Source organism: Calliopsis andreniformis, chromosome 10 (genome assembly GCF_051401765.1).
Source record: "Calliopsis andreniformis isolate RMS-2024a chromosome 10, iyCalAndr_principal, whole genome shotgun sequence".
Classification (NCBI taxonomy): domain Eukaryota; kingdom Metazoa; phylum Arthropoda; class Insecta; order Hymenoptera; family Andrenidae; genus Calliopsis; species Calliopsis andreniformis.
In genome coordinates, this window is record NC_135071.1 from 9,153,384 (window position 1) to 9,176,912 (window position 23,529).

General features: G+C 33.1%; 2 protein-coding genes across 2 annotated transcripts in view; both read right to left on the minus strand.

The window, feature by feature from the left end:
- Positions 1-269: 269 nt before the first annotated feature.
- On the minus strand, positions 270-2,282 carry LOC143184507 (dynein light chain Tctex-type protein 2B). Its single transcript, XM_076386795.1, has 4 exons — positions 2,048-2,282; positions 1,130-1,263; positions 907-1,040; positions 270-629 (listed from the first exon to the last, which is right to left on the minus strand). Exons 1-4 carry the CDS (start codon positions 2,212-2,214, stop codon positions 582-584), a joined length of 483 nt encoding a protein of 160 aa, XP_076242910.1. The 5' UTR covers positions 2,215-2,282; the 3' UTR covers positions 270-581.
- Positions 2,283-7,885: 5,603 nt separating this feature from the next.
- The window catches only part of LOC143184553 (neurotrimin), a 185,201-nt gene continuing 169,557 nt past the window's right edge, over positions 7,886-23,529 (minus strand). The window contains exons 4-10 of the mRNA XM_076386872.1: positions 22,965-23,123; positions 19,441-19,569; positions 18,879-19,016; positions 14,902-15,051; positions 14,651-14,698; positions 8,321-8,386; positions 7,886-8,143 (exon numbers count right to left, since the gene is read on the minus strand). Coding sequence (XP_076242987.1) covers positions 7,977-8,143; positions 8,321-8,386; positions 14,651-14,698; positions 14,902-15,051; positions 18,879-19,016; positions 19,441-19,569; positions 22,965-23,123 — 857 coding nt within the window. The 3' untranslated portion in view covers positions 7,886-7,976. The remainder of the gene's footprint in view (positions 8,144-8,320; positions 8,387-14,650; positions 14,699-14,901; positions 15,052-18,878; positions 19,017-19,440; positions 19,570-22,964; positions 23,124-23,529) is intronic.

The following is a 23,529-nucleotide window of genomic DNA, read 5'->3' on the forward strand; positions in this document are numbered from 1 at the left end:
AATAATTTTATTAGTAAGTAGTTTTTATACCATTATATTGTTGAAACAACACTATATGTACAACCTTATTATCAAACATACAAAATTAATACTTATCTTCTAATTCTCAGGTCTCAGAGAATATTTATTTACATACTATGTGCATAATCACAAAATTTTATAGCTAAACAATAATACTCAGAGTACTTTGAGAACTATCATATGAATAAATTTAAGTAAGCTTCATAATTATGAAGTTAACCGTTTTTAATAAATTATAGTTAAGAAGATTTTGTAATTATAGAACTATACCGTGAATTATGGTGCTATAGTAATTGTAATAAACAAAAATTATGTAAATGTAATGCACGCTTGTTATAAATGTAAGCATGTGCATTATAAGAATAACTGAATACAAATACTATTTTTAATTATATGTAAAAATTGTGCCATGACAATATATATACAAAATGTGTGTTATTAACAAATAATAGTGATAACTTCTACTTAAATAAAGTGTCTACTCCTTCTATAAATATAACTATATACTTTTTTTCTCCATCCATGACATTTTAAAATGTAGTATTAGTAAATACTGAATCTTAATAAAAATATATTGCATACACTGTAGCCACACAGAATATTGTGTCCTGAAAAAATATTTTTTGCAAAAACAATATAAACTGTACAATTTTACTATTGTAAATAAATTGTATAAATATTGAATATATTATACGCAACTAAGTATTTTAAATATTATCTACAAAATTCAGATATAGGAAATAGATTTACTTCGTTATTAATTAAAAGTTTAGTTCAGAATTAGAATTTTTGGTAAATTTAATTGAAGTGTAATTTAAAGTGCTTATTAATTTTAAATATATAACTTGTGTAATAGATTAAACTAATGTATGTAATTCTTCTTACATTTATGAAACTATCATAAGCGTAAGTATCTGCCTCTGCATCCCAAATACACCTTGTACCCATTTTTACCCCAGCACCATGTTGTTCACCCAAAACCACATTTACAATATATTTGTAACGTTTGAATTGTAATTCTAAAAGTACACAACAAATCATTTAACATCCAAAATTGCCTAATGAATACTATTTTCATAGATATTTATTTTAGAGAAAGAAATTTCACCTTTAACTTTCTCTCTAATCATGTCTGCTATATCTTTAGTCCATTGAATCGCTTCCTGAGCATCATAAGTTTTTGCAGAAAGTTGATCAAATAATACATCATGTATAACTTCTTTAGCACTTAATGGTTTAAACCTGTATCAAAAGGTTTATCCTTTTGAATTATAATCCAACGTTAAATATTAAAACAATTTTCGTAAAATGTTACAACTGTAATTGTTCATTGCATCAAGGAACACTTATTCTCATTACAGTTTTTATATTATTCTTAGATAATTATTCATCCAGGATTAATACATATGATGAAATAAAAGAAACCTATACTTTCTACGTAGTAGTAACCGCTCAATGTTATAATTTCGACGGTCTATGCTACAAATAGATTACATCACCTTTTTATTGAAAGTAAAGAGAAAAAAATTAGCATCCTTTCAACGTACTAAATTGTTCATTATGATTAGTCAAACGATATGCAAATATGAATAAGTCGTGATAGAGTACCTGCGTACTAGATAAATTTCACTGATGTACATAAGAAACAGTTTGATAGGAAACAAAAAAATTGAACAAAACAGGAAGAAATATAATAAAAACAATTCAATGAATAGTTACGCTATCCATAACTTACCTAACTATTTGAACTATTAACTGATAAAAATCAATTCTAATAAGAGATAACCTGTGTGACTTCATAAAATGAAGAAGTGTAAATATAGACATGTTATCTCTATACAAATGCATTTAAAAATATTTCATTTTAATGTTATACAATGCAGAAAGAAATGTAAAAAAATTACCAAAATGAACCCAGAGAACAAGTAAAATATTGTAAAGTTCAGACATTTTCCACATGTATAATCAGAGTGTACAAAAAAAAGAAATTGAACGCGTAAAATATAATTTAAGGAAACTGAAGTACTTCTCGTGTAACTGTGGACGAATTTGATAAACCGGCTCTTCAGAAGATGCTTCAATGTTTTCAAGAACCTCCACGTTCACCTGCGTTTTTTCTTCATCTTCAACCTTTTCGTTTGATAATTTACTTTCTATCTCAGTAGACTCTGTGGCTTCGACATTCTCTGCCATTTCTTTTACTGTAATGAAAGATTTATTTTAAAAATTCAATTTTCTTTCGCACTACACTACATTACAGACGCTGTCACATGAACTCATGGAAGTTGTGTACAAACAAAACAATGATTGCGCAGACTCCCCTCCAGTCTATAATTCGGCGCGAAATTCAGTTTGAAACTGAATTCAGTTTGAACTGGTAGAGCTGCTTGTATTTAGTAAAACTGTTATTTAAACGATAAAATGAAACAAAGTGTTTATCCAAATATAATTATACTTGTAATTACGATTAGTAAATGAAATAACTATAATGTTAAGGAGAGGTTACCAACTAAAATTCGGAAGTTTGCCTCATAACTATAGCGCTAAGTTTTACTAAACTAAGTAAAAATACGACGAATTTAATTTTATGATCAAATTTAATTATTAAACAAAACTAAAATTATATTTTTTACGTGCATAATTGAAAACAAGTCTCTCTTTTACTTCTTCGTAGGATTTATTCCTGTCGGAAAATATGGATAAAAATTAGAGAGATGAGACGTGAAGTGTGAATACGGAATTAAACATCCGCATTGTTAACGTATCGATAATTACCTGTGTGAAATTTAAAAAACAGTTAGGTTTAATAAAAATATGAAATGAATACGATGAAGTATCTCACGTGAAATACTTTCTTCTTATTTATTTGAAAATGGAGGGATATGTTCATCTTTATTTTCATAATTAATATCCAAATCCAGTATTTTTTATATATATTTAAGTTCTATATTTATTATCATTCGTGTATATTTATGCATCATATGTATATTATAGAGGCATATGTAGTCACGTTACTACTTAGCAGGGACAATGCAGTCTATCTGTACACTATAAAGTATTACATTTCTTCAACTTTTTTTTTCACTTAACTCCCATTTCTAAGCTTTCGTATTGTTCGCTTGTGTTACAAATCTCACAGTTTCGCATCACAATTACATTAATTATTCAACACTGGTTACAATGATATCTACAATGCCGATGATACAAAAGTATGCGTTAAACCTTGCGCGCAATTATGTATATGTATATATATAAAATTATATGTATGTATATAAAACTGTGAAACAGTTTGATGTATACATAGGTATATACTATTTAATCGTTGCAATCGCTGAAGTAAAACTATTTTGAAAAAATGAGCGGAGGGAAAACATATTGTTTAATTACAAATTTCATTCCATACATAAAATTCTTAATATCTGTCTAAGTATTGATAATATAAGCAATATTTCATATTTGATAAATAATTTAAATGTACGTATAAGTATAGAGATAAATTTTGCTTGGATCATTCCTAAGAAAACAAACTGTACCAAAAATCGATCATGACTTGCACTGTCTTGCACCTACGATTTCAATCTTTGGTAATTACGTAAATTATTAATTATAATACATTTACCTCATTATCATTGACATAGCTTTTATTACAGCTAAATTGTATTTTTTTGTGTTTAATTAAATTTGTAGCAAATCATATAACTTCGATTATTTTTAAATTAATTATTGAACCGATAATACGATTTAAAATATTTATCATTCTAACGTGATGTTGCAAACAGTGATTAATTACAGAATTAGCAATACACAAGTAATAATTGACTGTTCTAAAAAGGTATCGCATATACAGACAAGAACCTTTCTACCATAAAATAACGTATAGGGTTGATATGTTTTATTGGACATTTTAATTTTGTAGCGCAATTTTCCCGCGTCAAGCATTTCGCTTGAACAATATCAAATAGTGTGAAATAAATAATACCCTTACATGGTATCGTTAACAATGAGATACAATTATCTCTTATAATAATTTTGACCATTCTAAAGTAGAAGTATCTTCTCTGAACACATTTTATATCGTTACAAGTTACAACCCTCCTAGAAAGGACATATTATGTTAGGCCAAAAGTGCTAAGAAAACTCAAATAGTAATGTGTGACTAGAAAATGGAATATCTGAAGTTAATATATCAATCTACAAATTTTTAATGAACGCATAGCTATGTAAGTACATATAATTTTATTTGAAGAGAAAAGCAAGGTTGTCTCGTTGATAAAGTAAATCCGACACTACGTAGATAAGTACAAAAGTATTGCCAAATATACAATTTCTCTAATTCGTGTTCAGACACATTCGTACCATCCCAAATAGCAAGCGATATTTTGAAGACGTCTATTTGACAGCGTACGTCTTAAAGACTTCCGTTTACGTTTGGACATCTTGAAGACATCTATTTTTTGTCTGAGTGTCTTATAGACGTAATTTCGATATTTTTAAGATGTTTTATGAATGTCTTTTAAGACGTTCTCAAGAGATACTGATGTGTAACTTCGAACGTTTCAAAAACGTCTTTTCAACATGTTTAGGACTTTAATGGCTATCTTTAAGACATTTTGAAGACATATCTGTGCTATGTGGGATTTGTACAAAACTAATCAAGCATTAAATCGATCGTCAAAATCTATAAATATTAATACCAATTTTATAGCCTGTTTTATAGCCAATTAGATTAATTATATTAAATAATCTACACTGTTGTGCTCCTTAACTGATAAAATTAAATTATTCTTTGATGAATTATTAAATGACATAATAAAGTAGCTTTAGAAAACTACCTGTGTTCTCAAATATGTCATATTTCTTTGGGATCTAAGGTTTAAAATATAGCTGATTTCAATGTAGAATATGATACGATGCGTATCACTACTAACAATCCCTTTATTCTGCTCCGTGTTATTATCCTTTAACATTATCCGCTAGAACGTCGTAACCAGCTTTATTTTCTTTTAAGATAGAATCTATGTAAGCCTAATTTCATAAATTGTGAAATAATTAATAGTTTACCAATGGAAACCTGATCGGTTGATTATCGATAAACTGTAAAATTTTATATAAAATTTACAGTTCGCTGAATTCTGATAAAAAACTATAATTTCTTATTGGAATTGTTCCAATGTATTCACTTATGACAGCAAAAGAGAATACCTTAAACAGTTTTTTACTGTTATGAATATTCTCAATTTAGAAACAATCCAATATGAATAGATTATACGTCTCCTTTATTTAAAATGATCTATTTAAATTATTTTGATGATTTCCTAAGTAGGTTTATAATATACAATTTTATCTGAAGAATCTTGAACAACTCGATAACATCAAATAGATATTTTCGCTGCATCCCCTTTTCCCATAATTTTTTATTTCGTTCTTTTTTAATATATACAGTAGAGATGTGAAAGCACAGCAGATGAAGTGTGGAGTACCAAGAGAAACGTGGATCAATTTATAATGCAAGACATGATGGAATGCATTTAGGCTCTATAGTTAGGCTCTATAGTTCTATCCCATCTGTCTAATTATTCGAATAATTTGTCAAAAAAATATATCTTTCTACAACAAATAATGTTTAAGCACCTGTCAGATTCAAATGAAATCGTGAAATTGCTTTTTTTAATCAAACTGACAGAAAAGTTATTTAATATAAAATGGTTAGAGAGAAAGGCTGAAAATACAGTAGAAGCTCTTGTAATAAGTACTTCTAAGAGCTTTATAATAAGAATATGTTGTAATACTTTAAATTGAAATTTAATTTAATGAATTTAAATTTAAAAAATTTAATTAAAATTTTTCAGCAAAAATAGCTTCACAAAAGTTTAATGTACCTCCAGAAGGCATAAAGATAGTTGTAGCATGATAAACTTCAGACAATACGCTAAAACTGTTTCAAAAATAGGTATTCATTAGTATTTATTTAGAATAGGAGGGCAAAACCAGTTAGTTAATGGACGACTATTTCAGAATTCTCATTTTGAATTGATCCACGATTTTCATGGCTCCTGGACTGTTAAATGATTTCCTTCTTCGTCAGTCATAAGTTATTATTTAATACAATATAAGAGCATTGAAATGACGCTCTCAGTCTTTGGATAATACTATTTTAACATACTATGTATAATATGTTATATACATATATGTTGGATGCTATACAAGTATACGGAATGTATTGTATTATGTATAGTCATATGTATATGTATATATATGTATTGAATGTATATGTGTATGTACAGTACAGTGACAAGTAGTTCTAATTAATTCATTAGACAGGCAATTGGTACAAATGCGAATCATCGAGGGCTTCTATCAAGTTTTTTAGTGCTATTAAATTAAGCGCTTACTGAAGTACGTTTATAAAACCGATTCTAGCTCTATGTCTACGATTTAATGGCAGTATCGAAGAATGAAAATGAATCGAGATGCTTTGCGTAGAAACGAGCAAGTTAAATGACTCAATTCCTTCAATTTGATGTAAAGTTTTTGTAAGGATCTGTACGTGTGCAGTGGAAAATATACACAAACGATATTAATTAAAAAAATAAGTGTAACTATATAGAAAGGAGTCTCACCAATTTCGATGACATATACACGTTGCTAAGCTGTTAACCCTAAAGCAAACCTTAAAACAATACAATAAATAGTATTAAACTAAAGTCGACTAGTAATTTTAAAACCAGTATGATTATGAGTGAAAATTATTCAGGACACATATTTCAAGGGTACTGAAATTAGTAAGGTGTTCGACAGCTGGTATTAGAAATTTTGAAAAATGATTTTATAAGCTAAAATAAAACGAAATTGTGCTTGTGGTTTCGTTTTCAAGTTATTAATTGCTGTTACAGATAGATTTAAAATGTGTCTGATTCCAGAACTGATTCCACTTCCGGCGTGCATTAACCAGACTAGACAGAGCATTAGTAGAATACAATAGTAGAACAAACCTAATAATCTAATCAGACACATTTCACATGCACTTTAAACTTTCAATAATTAATAGCTCAGAAACGTAGCCTCGAATTCAATTCATTACTGTTCATTTTCATCTTAGTTTGACGTATAAAATCAACCCCTAAATTTCTGCCACCTCTTATCGAACACCGTGTATAATTACCAAAATATCTTAAATGTCCCGAATCAAGACTCACCAGTAGGTCATTCCTTCACGCTCGTCGCAGCTTCCTAGTACTTTCCTATGTAATAAAAGTGTAAATAGTAATTAATTATTAAATAATCATTAAAGCTATACATATGCTCCTATCAGCGATTAATTTCGAAGCTTTCTTAAAATATACCATTTTAAAAAACGCATTACGTGCATCTGCCTGTTACATTATCATCTTCTCTATTTTAAAATGAATGACTATAAAGCAATATTTGTCACAGCTTGAAAATTTAATCACCAATTCTGCTGGTGTATCAAAGTACAAACATAAAATATACATGCACGGTTGACAGCGTATGCGCTTACAACTTAACTTTTTAATTTAACTCTGACTAGCTGGGGATACTACCATTGATTGCAGTTAAATGTGATCAAGGCTCGGCTGTACTCATTGTGCAGACTTATTTACGAACTCAATGTATGTTAACGCAGAATCATCCCTCGTTCTCTTATTGTTCACGTCATGCGATCGTTCTATGTCATTCTCATGGTATAGAGCAATGATTTTCCGTCCTCGATCCACTGATTGCGAGTTGTCATTTACGAACAATTTACAATACCTAATCGTTACACGTTATGATATCGGTTTATGATACAGTGAGTAAGTGGTCAGCGTGATTCGTGATACTTATTCTCGAATGGAATCCCTGAGCGATGGATTTCTAAGTGGATATACAAATTCTTGATGAGTCGCGATCAAATGGAGGGTTTGATGATGCGCTGGCACGGGAATGGCCTGTTTTCAAGCTGGATGGAGCGTCCTTAGCTGCGGATAGTGATGAAGGTAGACGGTAAATGTGACCAGCGCGAAAATCAAAGTGAAAGGCTTCTCCTTCGTCGTTACGCCGGAATCGTCGTAATCATCGACTTCGTTTCCGTCAGTTTCTTTTCGACCTCGCAACTTTAGATCTGAAAGACGAAGTTGCATCGTGATTACTTCCTAGTAATAGCGAAATTTACTAATAGCGAAGATATTTGAGAAAAGAGTGATCTACAATTCATTCTTGGATATCTTTAATTTAATGTTCCTTGGAATATTTTTGGGAATAAAAACAATTTAGATTCCAAATTTTAGATCACAATTACCTCGTTCCTTTAACATATCTTGATTTCCTTTGAAAATGTCGTTCCTTGGGTTGTGCCTCAACTTCCCTGCAATTAAAGTTGAAATTTCTGCTAATTAAGGGGGGATATTTGTGTAATAGTACTAAAATTAGATGGTCTTTCTTGAATTTTGTGATAGAGACCTAAAGGATATATTATACTACAGTTTTAGAGACATAAAGGGAGACCCTTGAACTGGATGAAAAAATTTGTTTTGGTCCACTTTTTGTTACTTCTTATTAAATAGTGATCGAGTTTTATAACCATCTTCAATGATATATCCATGATTGGTGAGCAGTTTAACATTTATGACAGATATCAAGAAACAAGAAATTAAATATTTTCTGAATGTTAAATATAATTTACGCTGGAATTACACCTATTTTAAATAAAAAAATGGCACACCAAAAAAATTCTAGCGTTTGCAATTTTGTGTTTTTAGCATGTAATTTCAGCTTAAAAGCTTTGTATAAAAATATTATAAATGAAAAATAAAATTTAATTTTAGGTTCAATCTCAGCAGAAAGTTTTAACAAAAACAATAATTAAGCTTTGTCTCAAATCGATTAGTCACCCACATAGCACACAACGTCTTGAAGACGTCTATTTTATGTTCATTTTATGCCTGAACGTCTTAAGGCATAATTTAGACGTCTTAAAAACATCCAAGAGCGTACATCTTAAAGACTTGCAAAGTTTACGTCTATAAAACGTCTTAAAGACACACTACATGGATGTTCTAAAGACTTACGCTTTTGGACGTCTTAAAAACGTCTAATTTTTGTCTGAACGTCTTATATACGTAATTTGGACGTCCTTAAAACGTCTTATAAATGTTTCTTAAGACGTCCTAAAGACATACTGATTTATAACATCGGACGTCTCAGAGATGTCTTTTGGACATTTTTAGGATTTTACTCGATGTTTTTAAGACGTTTTTAAGATGTCTCTGTGCTATTTAGGCAATTTGTTTTTGAGTATTTCTGCTCGCCAGTTTAAAAAATCTGGTATAAATAAGGTTTCAAAACTTCGTTACTTCAGTAAAATTGTTCGGTATTTCACAGTATCCGATATTTCAAATACATATATTCTTTGTGCAAACACAACTGACGTGGAAAGCGTTTCCAAATACGTCTATTGCATTTCTATTCTATTTTATTTCGTCTCCTTTCTCTCGAAACACAAAAATACAAGTATTTTCGTTTCGCTTATTTGGTCAAAGAGCTTGAACTGGAATTGACATTAAACACATATGAAAACGGAAAAATGTGGTCGCTTTTTCATGGTAACCAGAAAACAAATTGAAAGTTCTGTCGAAGCCAAGTTCGTTTGTTCCCGTGAAAAATGCATCTCGGAGCTATGTGTTTCTTAAATCGGCAAGAGAGCCAAACGAAAACGGTGTCGTTAATGGCCAATTGGAGAAAAGAGCATGGGTGGCCATAAAGTTCAAAGGCAAGTGATATTTCCGCTTATTAAAGACCTTCAATACTTGACGCTTGTTATTTGTGACGAGTACAATCTCTATTTCATTATTTGGCGCACCCGCAGCGAGCCACAAACTATTTGCGAGGAGATTGGCGGTTCTGTTCTAGAAATTGGAACATGAAACAGTCTTTGAAAGTTTGAAAATGTAAAATTTTGAAAACCTATATTGGAAGTTTAAATTAAATTTTGAAATAACTTATGTGAATAAAAAAACCATTATTGTTTTTGAATTACGTGTAAAATGTTTAGATAAATAACCACATGAAATATTGAAAATTTCGCTATAAATAATCAAAGTGAATTTAATATTAATGTACAGAGAATCGGCTTTTCAAGTTTACACACTTCTTTTTATATTATCTATCATAAACGCAAGCTACAAATAGTTGTCTAATGAACATGGTCGTCATGTTTCGACTTTACGACGTTGTTTGATGTTTACACCGCAATATTTGAGCTGAATATCGGGATTAGGCGCTTTCAGCGCAGAGAAGTGGACAGGGTCCAATAAAGTTGAGCTATGGTTCCAGACGGGTCTATCAATCTTCTATCGAACGCGACGTTGCTCTTCAATCTGTTAGCATTGAAATATTTTGCATATATCGATTTCTGACCATTGACAGTACAAGTAAGTAGGACTGGAGGATAAGCCTCTGGCTTTTTCATTATAGAAAGACAAATAGTATGTAATTAGTTAGGGACAGTCGTTACTTAATTTTAAGTCATGAAAAATTATAATCTAGCAATATTGCGTATGCTATTTCCTACGCTAAAGCAATTGAAAATGTAAAACAAATAATCAATGGAATTCAGTGGTGGAATAAATGCAATTGTATTCAGTTGGTCTAGACTTTAATTGTGAAAGCTTTCGTGCAAAGTTGTTTGAAACGTGAGAATTAAAAGGGAAACTATTCCTCAGTAAAGTTAAAATTAAATCAAAATTCAAATGAATTTGCCATTCCCTTTGTATTATAAAAATGTTTCCTCTTAACAGATTTACCGTTACTATTTAATATAATTTATGTTTTACAACAAAGTCCTCTGCTCTTTCTGACTTATACTGAACTTTTTTTACTTTAAAAAATTAGGGACATTAGAATCATATCAGTATTATGCAGAAGAGATTTATTAAAGTGTTTCTCAGCCAACCATGTTGATCGAGTGGGAGTTCGTTACTAAACGATGAATATAAAGTTGGTATAATACTATTTAAATTATAGTAATATCAAATTTAACGCTATTTAGATTTATTAAAAAAGTTCAATTTTAGTATAATAGTTGCAATATGAAAATAGGATATTCAATTGACTAGTGTTTAGCTACAACTGACTAGTTTCATTGCAATCGGTAGATAAATTTTTACATAATTTACATAATTTTCCCGTTTCAGACATAGAAAGCTGAGAAGCAATTTTTTTTCAATTTTGCCATATATCGCGATATTAAAATGCGCCGAATTTTATTAATAGTTTCTCAATAACTATACGATAAATCAATTTGATATTTTGCACAAGGGTTTCTTGTAATCCAAATTAGTGGCCCTTAAAATTTGAACAAAGTTTTGGACTTCTGCATTTAGCTAACTACTTTAATATAGTTTCAAGTCTAGCACTTCCTTTTTGTATAAAACTCGGAGATTTAGATATCACTTGAAACAGTTGAAAAAAGTGTTAAAAACATTCGTGACACGATGGAAAGACGCGGGAAAATGTTTATACGCCTTTGAAACTAAGGGAAAAAGTTGGCGAAGGTTTCGCATTTCACTTGGGGAAGGGAAAAAGGGTTGATGAACAAAGTGTAAGTTCAAAATGGCATTCACCCGTGGCTTTTTGTACAGCCGTCCTTCTAAGCGTCTAGCTCTTTTTGCAACGGTATCTGGCGACTTTTGTATATCCTTTTCTGCACCAGCTGGCTGTCGAGAGCAAATGAGATGGTCGGCTTGTAAATCTGACACGGCGGTTCCTATTCATTCACGATTTCACACAGAAATAATTCCGTCTCGACTTGAAAAACGGCCACCACGGGCCTCGAAACTGAACTGTCCTTGGAAAGACTTTAAGCAGTCGAGTTTCACACAGGATATTCACGTTTTATCCTTGCTCCGAATTTTTTCTTTTTCTACTTTCAAATGGATAAGGCGCACTGGGCCGAAGCGCGAAAAAAGAACTTCTAACGACATTAGGAACTCGAAATACAATTCTCTTTCTTTCGTCGTAGAAGCAATTTTAAATTTATAGCGAGTACTTCATAGTTTCATGTTGAACACTCACACTTTATTATACAAAAACATTTATTACGACTTGAAAGACATTTACTTCTTTTTTAAAATAAAAACAGTAAAATATGTACTGCTTGATGTTCTTCATTTTCAATTTGTATACACGTTTGTATCGCTTTAGTTTATGAATATAAAACGACTACACATAGAAAATAGTATAAATTTTAATATCAGCATGAGAACTCGACAAGATATTTCACAGAGCACGTAAGCACTCTGTCCAGTCTTAATACTGGCCGTTCGTACTGTTCTATAAGACTTGAACCTTCGAAACTATAAGGCTCAAAAAGTTGAAAGCTTCAGTCTTTAATAATCCATCTTTAATAATTACAAGTCTTTAATAATTTCACTTTATAATGTTATTAGTCAAAAATAATATATTTATTTAATATACGAGATAGATCGCTTGGTATACAAAATAAAAAAATACAAATTAGTCGCAGACTAGACTGTACAAAATTTAAAACAAATTAGTCGTAGGAACATACGAAACAATGCACTTGACACCTAAATTATTGAACGTTGAGAAAATGTTTAGAGCTTTACAGTGATTATTAACATTCTTAAATAGTCAAGCATAATATGATGTTCTTGTAATAAAAGGGTATGATACCTGATGAACGCAGGAGATGTAGCCAGACGGAATTATGTCAATATTTGAGGACATAAAACGAGTCCATTGATAACTTTACAAACAAAAAGAAGTTCTAGCATAATACGTTTCTTTTTCTTTTTTCAAGAGAGAGTAAAGTTAAATATTGATATCTATACTGCGTTCACTGAGAGAACGCAGTCGTTTCACGCAGATGGCTTCCATTGCCCCGACTGACTTTTCCACTGAGATTGGTGAAGGATTCAAGAGCCTGAAAGGACACGCCTTGCTTCTTTCTACTCTGTATACCTAGTGTCCAAATGAAACAAATGTTTCTATCTATTAAGAAACAATATTTATTGAGATATCAATGTATAAGAATTCACAGCATATTTGATTATAAAGAAACGGCAACGGTAGAACTGTTTCCTGGGTTTGCCACAAAATGTTCGATGCGACCAGGTAGTTTATGACACGGGAAATGTAGGATCGTTTATGGTATCGCAACGTAGTAAGAATTCTGACTAGTACCAGTACGTTTTCGGTCGACAGAGACGATATTCAAGAAGATTTTTATTTGCTAACAGAGCCGCATTAATACTTTCGGAGAAAACTAAAATCTAAAAGAATATCGTTTGCTTGCTCAAAATTTCTTTCACACCGTTTATGCGCTAACACTTGAAGAAGTGACTTTCTTTAGAAATGGTAGGACCTCCAAGGGCCCAACAAGGGGTTGATGGGTAGGGATGTGCTCGGGAGTGACAGAGCCAATAACTAATGAGCGTAGGCGTGAACTGCGCAAAGGGTACGAAAACTCATCAACCGGCAACTGCGTTCTCCCAGTGTAGAATCTGTTGTGTAGAACCTATCCTCCAAAAATGTCTCCCATGTTTAAGAACATCCTGTATATGTATGTATATATATTTGAGAAGCTTACATCATCACATTTCTACTCAAGCATTTCTGTATAAGCTTATTTATAGGATAACATTTATAGCCTGCTCTATATTTCGTTATAAAGTTCTTAAAGATTCAAGCTAGACTTTTATTATTCTTTAGTTCTTCGAGTCACAACAATAAACACTGCTTCGCGAGCTTGACATTTGCAATTTTACAACACGTAAAATAAGGTCGTTTATAATAATACACGTTATTACTAGAAAGAATTTGAGGGTACTACTGAGACAGGATAACTCAGGTTCTTTTTTCTCTGATTGTGAGCTGACTTACAAGAGTGATACACAATTACTCGATAGTGGAACGAGCTTTGGCGAGTCACCTTCATGAAAGCAGGTACTTGCATTTACCTTTTGTAGAGGGTGATTTCAGAGAATATTCACAGGCTGGATTGGCATGCACAAACTAGACACTCGATCTAATTAATCAACGACCCGTTATTTCATCGCGAGTACGTTACGCCGCATCATTCGTAAAGTACCACTCGATACAAAGCGAGCAATAGCACAGACTGATTGTGTGTCTGACTCCTGGCTTGGCTCGTTGGTCATAAAAAATAAACCATTGATCTGGTGATCCGTGTTCGCGATGAACGACGAAAACTATGCGCCCAAACAATGCAGGAATTCGAGGCTCGTTAATTCCTCAGATTTCAATATCAATGTGCCGCTTGTGCAAGTTCATTAAAATCGACCAAAGATGTTCACAGTTGAGGGCAATTGACTTTTGGCTTGGTGTTATTGTTCAAAGTGTGAGATTTGAAGCGTTTTCAGTGCAAAAGACATTGCTCGTGGTATTTCTCAATTAAAACAAACAAGTCAATATATTGCGTCTAAAAAAAGATCTATATCGTTTTCAGAGATCTATATCGTTTTCCCGATGAAAGTTTCAATAGATTGTAAATTGATTTCATGACTAGTTAATACGTTTTTATGCTCTGTTAACGATTGTTTAGGGTAGTTTTTAAAATAATAAAATAATTTCAAGGATAGTTACTCACCCTTGTACTTTGTATTGTTACTACTGGAACTCGAGTTCCCTGTTATTGCTGGAAATAGAAAAGAAATGAATTAAAATTTGTAATAAAATCCTTGAATGCTGCTCTTGAGAATCTTATGCGGAATCATCTGTTAATCAACACGCCATTATGCATGCAGATATAGTAACTTTCTTGCATCGAAGACTGAGATACAAAGATGATTGTATGTCACAAGTAAATTAGTGACAAATTGACAGTAGTTCTCTACTTACAGTAAACTTTTATACTCCCGTCAGTGTCCCCTAACGAGTTCCTCGAAACACATTTGTATGATCCGAAATCCGATGCACTCACAGAACTTATCATCAGTTTCATGTGAACTTTATATGCGTCCTCCTGTAGTATGGGTTTGTATTTTCCCCCTGAAAGTAATCGTGATCCTCTCAGAATTTTTGTCTATACATGTAGAGGAAGTGAAGGTTCTCGATTACCATACATAACTATTTAATTCTTCTTTAAAATTTCTATGTAATGTTTCTACACCATTGAATCGACTTTAATACAATTTTTATTGAAGTCATTGGAGAATGACAGAAAGTCGATGGATCAAATAATACAAAAATGTGAAAAAATAAGACAAATGCCTGCATTCCAACAATTATGGTGACAGTTCTCCAATTATTATCCACATACAAAACCTGAATAACATTTTGTTTAACCAACAATTGCTAGAATATCTTCTCTTTTCTTGAACGCAGTTCATATTGGTCAAAAGTGTCCTATCAAGAATTGCCGATAGCATAAGCGAAACGAGTGGTAAGTTGAATTGATCGACCGCCGCGGATAATAAACGGGCGTTTGAGTCGTCTTTTTGAAAGGAAACGGTCGCGAGGCGTACGAGACGATTCTAGGAATTTCAGCAGCCTTTGAAGGAACGTCACAATGGTTCAATCAGTTTGTAAGATGGTCTAGTATGTCCCTCTGACTGGTTTATTTTAGTATTCGTCTTGCAACAGTCTAAGTTAACGTGATTTCTGTTTGAATCGACACTATTCAGAGACATTTTCGTTTTTTGGCTCGTAAGGTTCTAGCTTCTGTCGAACGGTGGTGCTATCTTCCGTGAATGGAACGGCTACGTGGATGTAAAGCGAAATAATGAAAGGAAAGTACGATTGAGGACCGAATAGCGCTGGAAATAATCCTCAATCGGCTCCAAACCGATCGTTTCTGCTGTTAGAATTTTGTCTTCAAGTGAGTTTGGCATATGATGAAACGCCGTAATGATAGATTGGAATAATTATAGCAACATGCTTTTCAATCCTTTGAATACCTATTTGTTGAATTTTAATGATAGGAGAGAGGTGGGATATAATTTTCACGGACTGTAATTACCTAAAAAATGAAAAATGTCCTACAAAAGGAATATTTTTGTTTCTTAATAACACTAACGTGTACCCAAATAAGCCTAACTGCAAGCTGCTGCCTCTTCTTCTGACTTTTCTTTTTGTTTTAAAATAAAATCTTTGAGGTTTTCTAGAAACATTTTGTGATCGTCCAATTTCATTGTTACTGCATCAGGACAGATATTTATTTAACAGCAATAACGTGAATCGTTAGATATTTTTTGTTTGTAAAAAACTTATGTATAGGACGTCCCTTTCACAACTGTCTGCTTTCAAATCTTACTACTTACAATTATTTTTTTAATTATTCTTGGCAAGTAGTTAACAAAGTCATTTTTTTTAACAAATAAGACTTCCAATGCTACCAATTAAAACTACAACTATTGATTGCTTCGTTTGCTATACTGTTTGATATTTACCTTCCGAAAAATCTGATATTTTCAATTAATTTTGAAGAGTTTGCAGTAACCGTTTGCTGACGTTGAGCTTCCTGACTCGAAATTACGTACTAACGCGATTGTCGGATCAAAATTCACATTGTATGTACTATTATTGGTTTCGATACAGATGCAAATGCCGACTAGGCTGGGGAGGTAATAACGGCGGGAGAAAAGGCCAGAGTCTGTGAATTTACAGTGTATACATATACTCGCGTCTTCGGTCGTCTTCATAAATGCCGGATAAAATCGTGTTACGCCTTTAACGTTTCGTTCAGATTCGCATGCATTATTCAAAAGATAATTCCATTCGAATAACTGATTGAAAGTGGAATCTGACGAAACGTTGTCTTGCGCATCTGATGTATCAACTAAATAAACGTATTGAAAGCTTTTCTTTGTCGATCAACGAAGGAATTGATAAAAGCAATTCAGGAATATTCATAAAACTGCACGATGCTTTCACTGTATACTTTAACATTTTATAATAATGAATTCGATGTTTGTGGAAAGTACTGTGTTTGAAATATTGGAGTTGATGACGTCACTGCAAATAAATGTGTTTGAAGAATTTGATATTCAAATCTTTCGAATGTAAACAACTGTGTAAATCGGTATGTAAATATTTAAATAAATAAAATATCTAGAAGTGATTTAAAAGCCCCAAAGCCATATATCTGTTAATAATTATTCAGGAATAGATTAAGAGTGTTTAGAAGTTCCTAAAGTAGTAAAGTGTAATAGTTCTCGAGGGAATAGACAAAATGTAACATTACACTAAACGTTTATAGTTTGCTTTTCGTCAATATGTGATTGATTATTTTTTCCATGAATAATCTAACAGATTCAATTATTTAAAGGACCAATAGTAACATGAAAGCTACAAGTTTGAATTTGAAACTGTTTCAAACCATTTTCAGGGTTACTAAAATGTATTTATAAAGTGTGATAAATTTTAAAGGACAATTCTACTACAAGTACATGTGTTAAATTGCAGCCGACGCTTCGTTTTCGAGATATTAATTATTGAAAGGACTTCAAGTGCACGTGAAATGTGTCTGACTTTGCTTATTGCACTGTCTTATTCTTCTAACACTGTTGCAAACCAGACTAACGTACGTCGGTGAAGGTCCTCTAACGCATGCCAGTAGAGGTCCTGAAGTCAGACACAGTTCATGCGCACTTTACGTGTATCTTTAATAATTAATAACTCTGAAACGAGATTTCTGACACCTGTTGTCAAACGTTCTAAATGTATAGCGAGAATTTTTAATATTTTTTAAGAATACTGCGCTTGAAAATATTTATCAAATATTCTTTTACAACACACAAGTCAGATTCCTTAAGACTCGCTGCAGACGAGTGTTTTTTTTGCCATAGCGCGTTGTAGCGACAAAGATAATTCCAAATTCTTAATAGTAGAAAACAAGGAAAGACATACGAACACGGCAACTTGGTGGCACGTTTGCATATTTTCAAAAGAACGCAGATCCTGTTTCGCCGCTTTGCGTGAATTTGTCGCTACAACTTGCCGCAAACTTATCGTCAAATTGCTGCGTTCGTATGTCTTTCCTTGTTTTTCACACTTGATAATTTGAAATTATCCTTGTTGCTACAATGCACTGCAGCAAAGTGCCATGGCGGCAAAAAAACATTCGTCTGCAGCGGGCCTAAATCTTTTTTCTTGCTTCTGGTCTCTAACGTGAAGCAAAGAAAATTATAAGGCAAGAGGCTAAGTTAAGCCTGTTCCAATTTTTAACTTATTCCCTTGTATTCCTTATCCCAATGTGGTCGTAGCTAACTGCTCCGCTCCAAAGTAAAATTCACAATGAAACTTTTGGAAAATTTTCATGCACCAGATGTTAGGTACACTGAAGTGGGATCTCCTACTGACGAGTGCAGCAGCAACGTCAATTAAAGGAACTAAATTCAGGCAAGGTGGAAGGCCAGGTAACGCGGTCTCGTGGGTGGAAAAGAACCGAGTCTGGCTTTAGTGTGCGTCAAAACGTGTTCGACGTGAACCGCGGGCAAGTATATCGTGATGCAGGGGAAATACGAGGATCTGAAAGGAACGGTGGATCGATGGAAAGTATTAAAGCTGCCTTTTATGGGTCGGGCATAAAGCAGAGCGGAACGTTTATACCTGCGCTTCGCCAGTGCGCGTGTTTATGCATTTGGCATCAAGGGTTCGTTACTCAAACGACTCGTTACAACTGGTTACTTTTCTTCTTGGGGAATACTCCTTGTGGGATGCCAGTATAGACGTGTGATTATACCTCGGAAGGTCAGACCGATCCACGGAAACGGAAATTATCGTTAACAATGTGCGAGTGTTGCGGTATTGAATTACTTTTGCATACGTGATCATAGTACTTGGTAGGAAACAGCTCGTACTCTGTTGTAACAAACCTTGCGAGACTATTTCGTCTTTGTCCCTGGTCCAATAGTTGATGGACTTAGGATAGGCCTCGGAATTGCACTCCAAAGTTAATCCCTGTCCCTCTCGAGCTCCTACCAGTTGATTCTGCACCCATATCATGGGTGGGACTGGAAAGAAGAAAGAAAACCGCTTTATTGTACTATGCTTTAAACATTGAATATTTTTTTATTTGTTTGCTTCTTATCCTAGCCCTTCGTCAGTAATCTAAGAATTTTAAAGCGTAGCTCTTGTTACTCTTGAAGTTCTCCTCGGAAACTAAAAAGAAACTAAAAGAAAGAGCGTAAGCTTTCTGAAGGAAAACTATTAGACAATACTATATCACGAACTTTTATAGGTTCTTTAAAAGCCTAGAACGTCAAACAAACCGTTGGCGAACTTGAACGACCCAGATTGTTGACAGTGTTTCGAAAAAAAATGATTGCTAACGAAGGGCTAGGATAACTATTGATTCCACGCACTCGACTGAATCATTTTTGCTACAATAGTGACCCCACAGTGACACTAATAAACTTTACATAATTGTATGCTTACAATGAACGATGAGCATAATCCTTTTACTGACAGAAGGCGGCACACCATTGGATGCGATACAAAGATACGCCCCCATGTGTAATCGATTCACTTTGGTAATAGTAAAGTTTGACCCATCAACGGTTGCAACTGTAACAGGAAACAAGTTGGTAACAATTAAACTTCATCCCTTCCATTTTTAGGTGATTGCAACTACAGAAACAGTATCTGTAAGGGAAACACGAGATGAATGTTGAAGTGTAATTACTACAAACATGACAGTTATCGAAATTTGATATATATTCCAATTTTGCATCACTTTACTTACATCCAGATGAAAAATTTTAAAACATCGTCAGAACGTAACACATACAGGTAGAACGTTATTATTTTTTCGTAAGAGGAATGCTTCTATACGTTTTAGAGTTAAACGAATTTTACGCGTAGAGTGTTTCGCTACCGGCTGTTGAGGCATCCTGAATGTTTTTTTTATTTTCCTCCCCTCCCCCAAAGTTTCATTGAAGTTGTAGTTCCCGACAGTTTGGCATACGAGTGTGAAGTTTTCGAAACGGGCTCGGACAACTTTTTCAGCGTCAGTATATTTCCACACGGTCGGCACAGATCAGGATACAATGAAAACGTCAAAAATATCGACCTACTATAAACTTTTTCTAATGCAATCGAAAACAGATTCACGTTCACCTTTTTCCTCGATCAAATTCTCGCATTTTTTAACTTCAAACAACTCCCGCTCACTTTGTAGTAGTTTTTTCATTAGCAACGCAATAAATTTGCGATAGCAATTTCGCAAAATGAGAACGTTATTTCGTTGCTCGGAAAGAATATGAAAATATAAAAACGAACGTGTGATAGTTGAACCGCGTGAAATTTTTCGTTTCTATGGTAAAAGTACTAACAGAAAATCACTGGGTCCAGACGAGTGCAGTAAAACAGTTCGGTGTTGTCTTCCGCGTACGTCAGTAAATTTAGTTTACTCGGCCGGAAGTCAAGGCAGTCCACATCCGTCCGTTAACCGCAATTAAATCTGTTGGAATATTTGCTTCTAACTAGGAAACTCCACGATTTCAAATAGGGGAAAACGAAAACCGCTGAAAATCTACAGAATGACGATTTACCACTTGTTTGTTGGTTTTATTACGAAAGTATTAAAGTCTACGATGATTCTAACACACGAATCGTTTTATAAAAGTTTTACTGATTGTATTATTTTAGATTTTCGAACGAAACCAATAAAATACATTGATTGTGTTTACTGCTTTTTTTAGTACAACTGGCGGTCACAGAACGTGCACCATTTCCGTTGTTTCATCAAAGGATAGTAACCTATGCCACAAAAACCTGCATCATTTAGTTAGTCATAGAAAAACTTTTACGAACAAGTCTCCTTTTCCTATCACATGGAAATTTTATGTTGCTATTAAGGTTGTATATACTGGCTGGACTAGCTAGGTGATATCACCTAAATATTTGCCTTGTTTATTGCTGTACAAAAATATTTCTCAGGACAAAGTACGTTATACAAGAACGGAAAGAATTCTTTTTAAACTCTTTTTTGCGAGATTTCAAGATGACATGTTGCATGTTTAAGATAACTCTATTTGTTGCTTGAATATTTAGGAGATTTTTATATTTAAATGTAAAAATATAGAAAAAATATATGATTCTATTTAAAAAAAATACAGAAACTTAATTTGAAGTTTCGTACAAAAGTGATGTCGCAAACAATTTTTTTTGCGATTATACGTACACCTTGAAAAAGTGCAACTTTATTTTGAGAAGTTGTCTCATATAATAATACAAATATTTAGGTGATCATATTTACTTGGTCCACCCTGTATAATACACAGAGCACGAACTTTGAAAGTTGTCGACTTTTTCCGTATTACACAGCTTTTTATCATAGTATTTTTATCATAGTGTGGTAAATTTCATATGCAGAAGAAATAAACGTATAATATGGAAGGAAACCAGGTTTAAACAAACAGTAATCTTAAGCTATTCAGTGGTTCATAGTAACCGGACGAGACATGCACGCGAAACTCACAGTACGCATAGCACCCTTTCGGTGTTTGCCAATTTCAATGCAAATATACGAGGTCTTCCTCTCCTATGCAAACGTATCGCCGTCCTCTAACCTATTGGCCTTGCTCGAACGCGGTATGTTTGCCTTCCTTCGAGACTACAGCTTCAGTTACTGTATCGTGAATCGGTTCAGGATAAGCTCCCGCAGTTTAACAGGGATATTTCGATGCCTTCAATCCATTTATTGAAATTGAGATATCGATGAAATATCAAAACTAAGTAAATATCTTATGATTAACTCTTCAAGTATTTATGGACCTTCTGTTACGTAACATTTTACTCTTATTTTTACCTGTAAAACGGATTGGTCGAAGATCGAACGAAAAAGTGTGGGACAGGCAGTATTGTACAGGGTGTTTCCAAACATGTGGGATATTTTTAGAGGATATGCTCTACATACGTAGACAATGAAAAAAGTTCAGAGGAACATATGTCCAGAATTGTTTAGTTTTTTAGTTACACGATATTTTGTGTCGCGTAAAACGTTGGCTTAAATCCCGTGAAAAATAAGAAACATGTGAAACACTTTTGCAGGATAGATTGTAGATACAAAAACAACGAAAAAGGTTCAAATATGAATATACCCCAAAATGCATAGTTCTTAAGTTGCGTGTTATTTCATATTGTTATATTAGTCCACTTTTTGTCAAAGCATCTGAAATTATGTCCTTTGTTCTTTAGACACGTAAAAGGCGGATCATACGTTTTTCTACCTACTACAGGTTCCAGTCTTCTATTTGATACATATATCGACTTCGTATTTAACGTGTTGAGATAACATAAAGTGTTTGGAAAATGTATGTAGGACATTAGTAGAACATTGCCGCTATTTGTAAGACGTCCTAAATGCTTAGAACAAACGTTTTAAAGTCGTCCTCCTAAAGACATCTGTATGATATTCTAAAGAAGTCTTAAAGATGTCATGTTTTGTAATAACAAACATCCACAAGATATGCTGTATGTATTGATACTCACATATCAATAACACGTATTGTCATTTTTAACAAAATTTCGATTTTGAGTGTTCCTACGTTTACTTCTGATTTGGTGCCAAATCACTTTAATACAAAAATAAGGACAAATTATTTACAGATTTAATGTACAATTAAATGAAACCATATATCAGTATTTTGAATTTTACTGGTTAATTACTGTATTAGCTGTCTTGAAATATGAAGCTACTCTGAAATAATCATTCTTCTTACACTTCTGTAAAATTTCATTTTCATCAGATACGTGGTAAAATGAGGGTATTAATATGTAGTAATGAAAGTTCGTATGATGTACAAGCTCTGAAAGTTTATTGTATTTTGCATGCGCAGGGTGGTTTACGTTTCAGGAGATAATAGTTTGACGACGAATCGCTCGGTTCAGAAGCTTGTGAAGGTAGTATCGAGTAAACTATTAACACCAAATGTGTCCCTGCAAGGATTAAGGCTGACCTTTCTCGTCATTCCCCAGCAGTATGAACTGGCTATCTTCTCGCCGCCAGGAGATGCTCGGTTCTGGTGACCCTGTCGCAATGCAACGTAAAGTTACGTTACTGCCTTCTCGTACTACCATGTCTGTGCTCGTTTGATAATCCACGATGTCAGGAGGAACTGTAAAAAATAAGATATTCTGATTATATATGGTTATATTTCTAGTAATATTACATGCTAGTGACGAGTTTAGATCGTGAAACAAATATTTATCAATAATTTGTCAACGATTCATCGATGGTCCATAATGCAATTGTCTTACTATTTAGATCCACGTAAATTCTTGTAAGAATACAAATTGAAATAAAAAAAAGTAGGTAAAGTAAATGTCAAATAACTCTGTCACATGAGTTTATTGTGCTTCTTCTTTATGTGAACACGAGACAGAGAATTGTCACCCCTTTGATACACGCAACAAAAGAAATTGGAATTTCGGTCAAAGAATAAATACAGAGACTTCTTTGAATACTCGTGTCATTCAGGGTGACATGGATGTGTGTATCTTTCAGAATTGCGTGCATATATT

Bases quoted from the DNA above. Each gene is read 5' to 3' on its own strand.
- LOC143184507 (XM_076386795.1), bottom strand. From the start codon at position 2,214: ATGGCAGAGAATGTCGAAGCCACAGAGTCTACTGAGATAGAAAGTAAA. The intron at 1,264-2,047 runs GTACTTCAGTTT...CTTTTGATACAG, and splicing joins CGTCCACAGTTACACGAGAA to GTTTAAACCATTAAGTGCTA. The intron at 1,041-1,129 runs GTGAAATTTCTT...GTGTACTTTTAG, and splicing joins GATTAGAGAGAAAGTTAAAG to AATTACAATTCAAACGTTAC.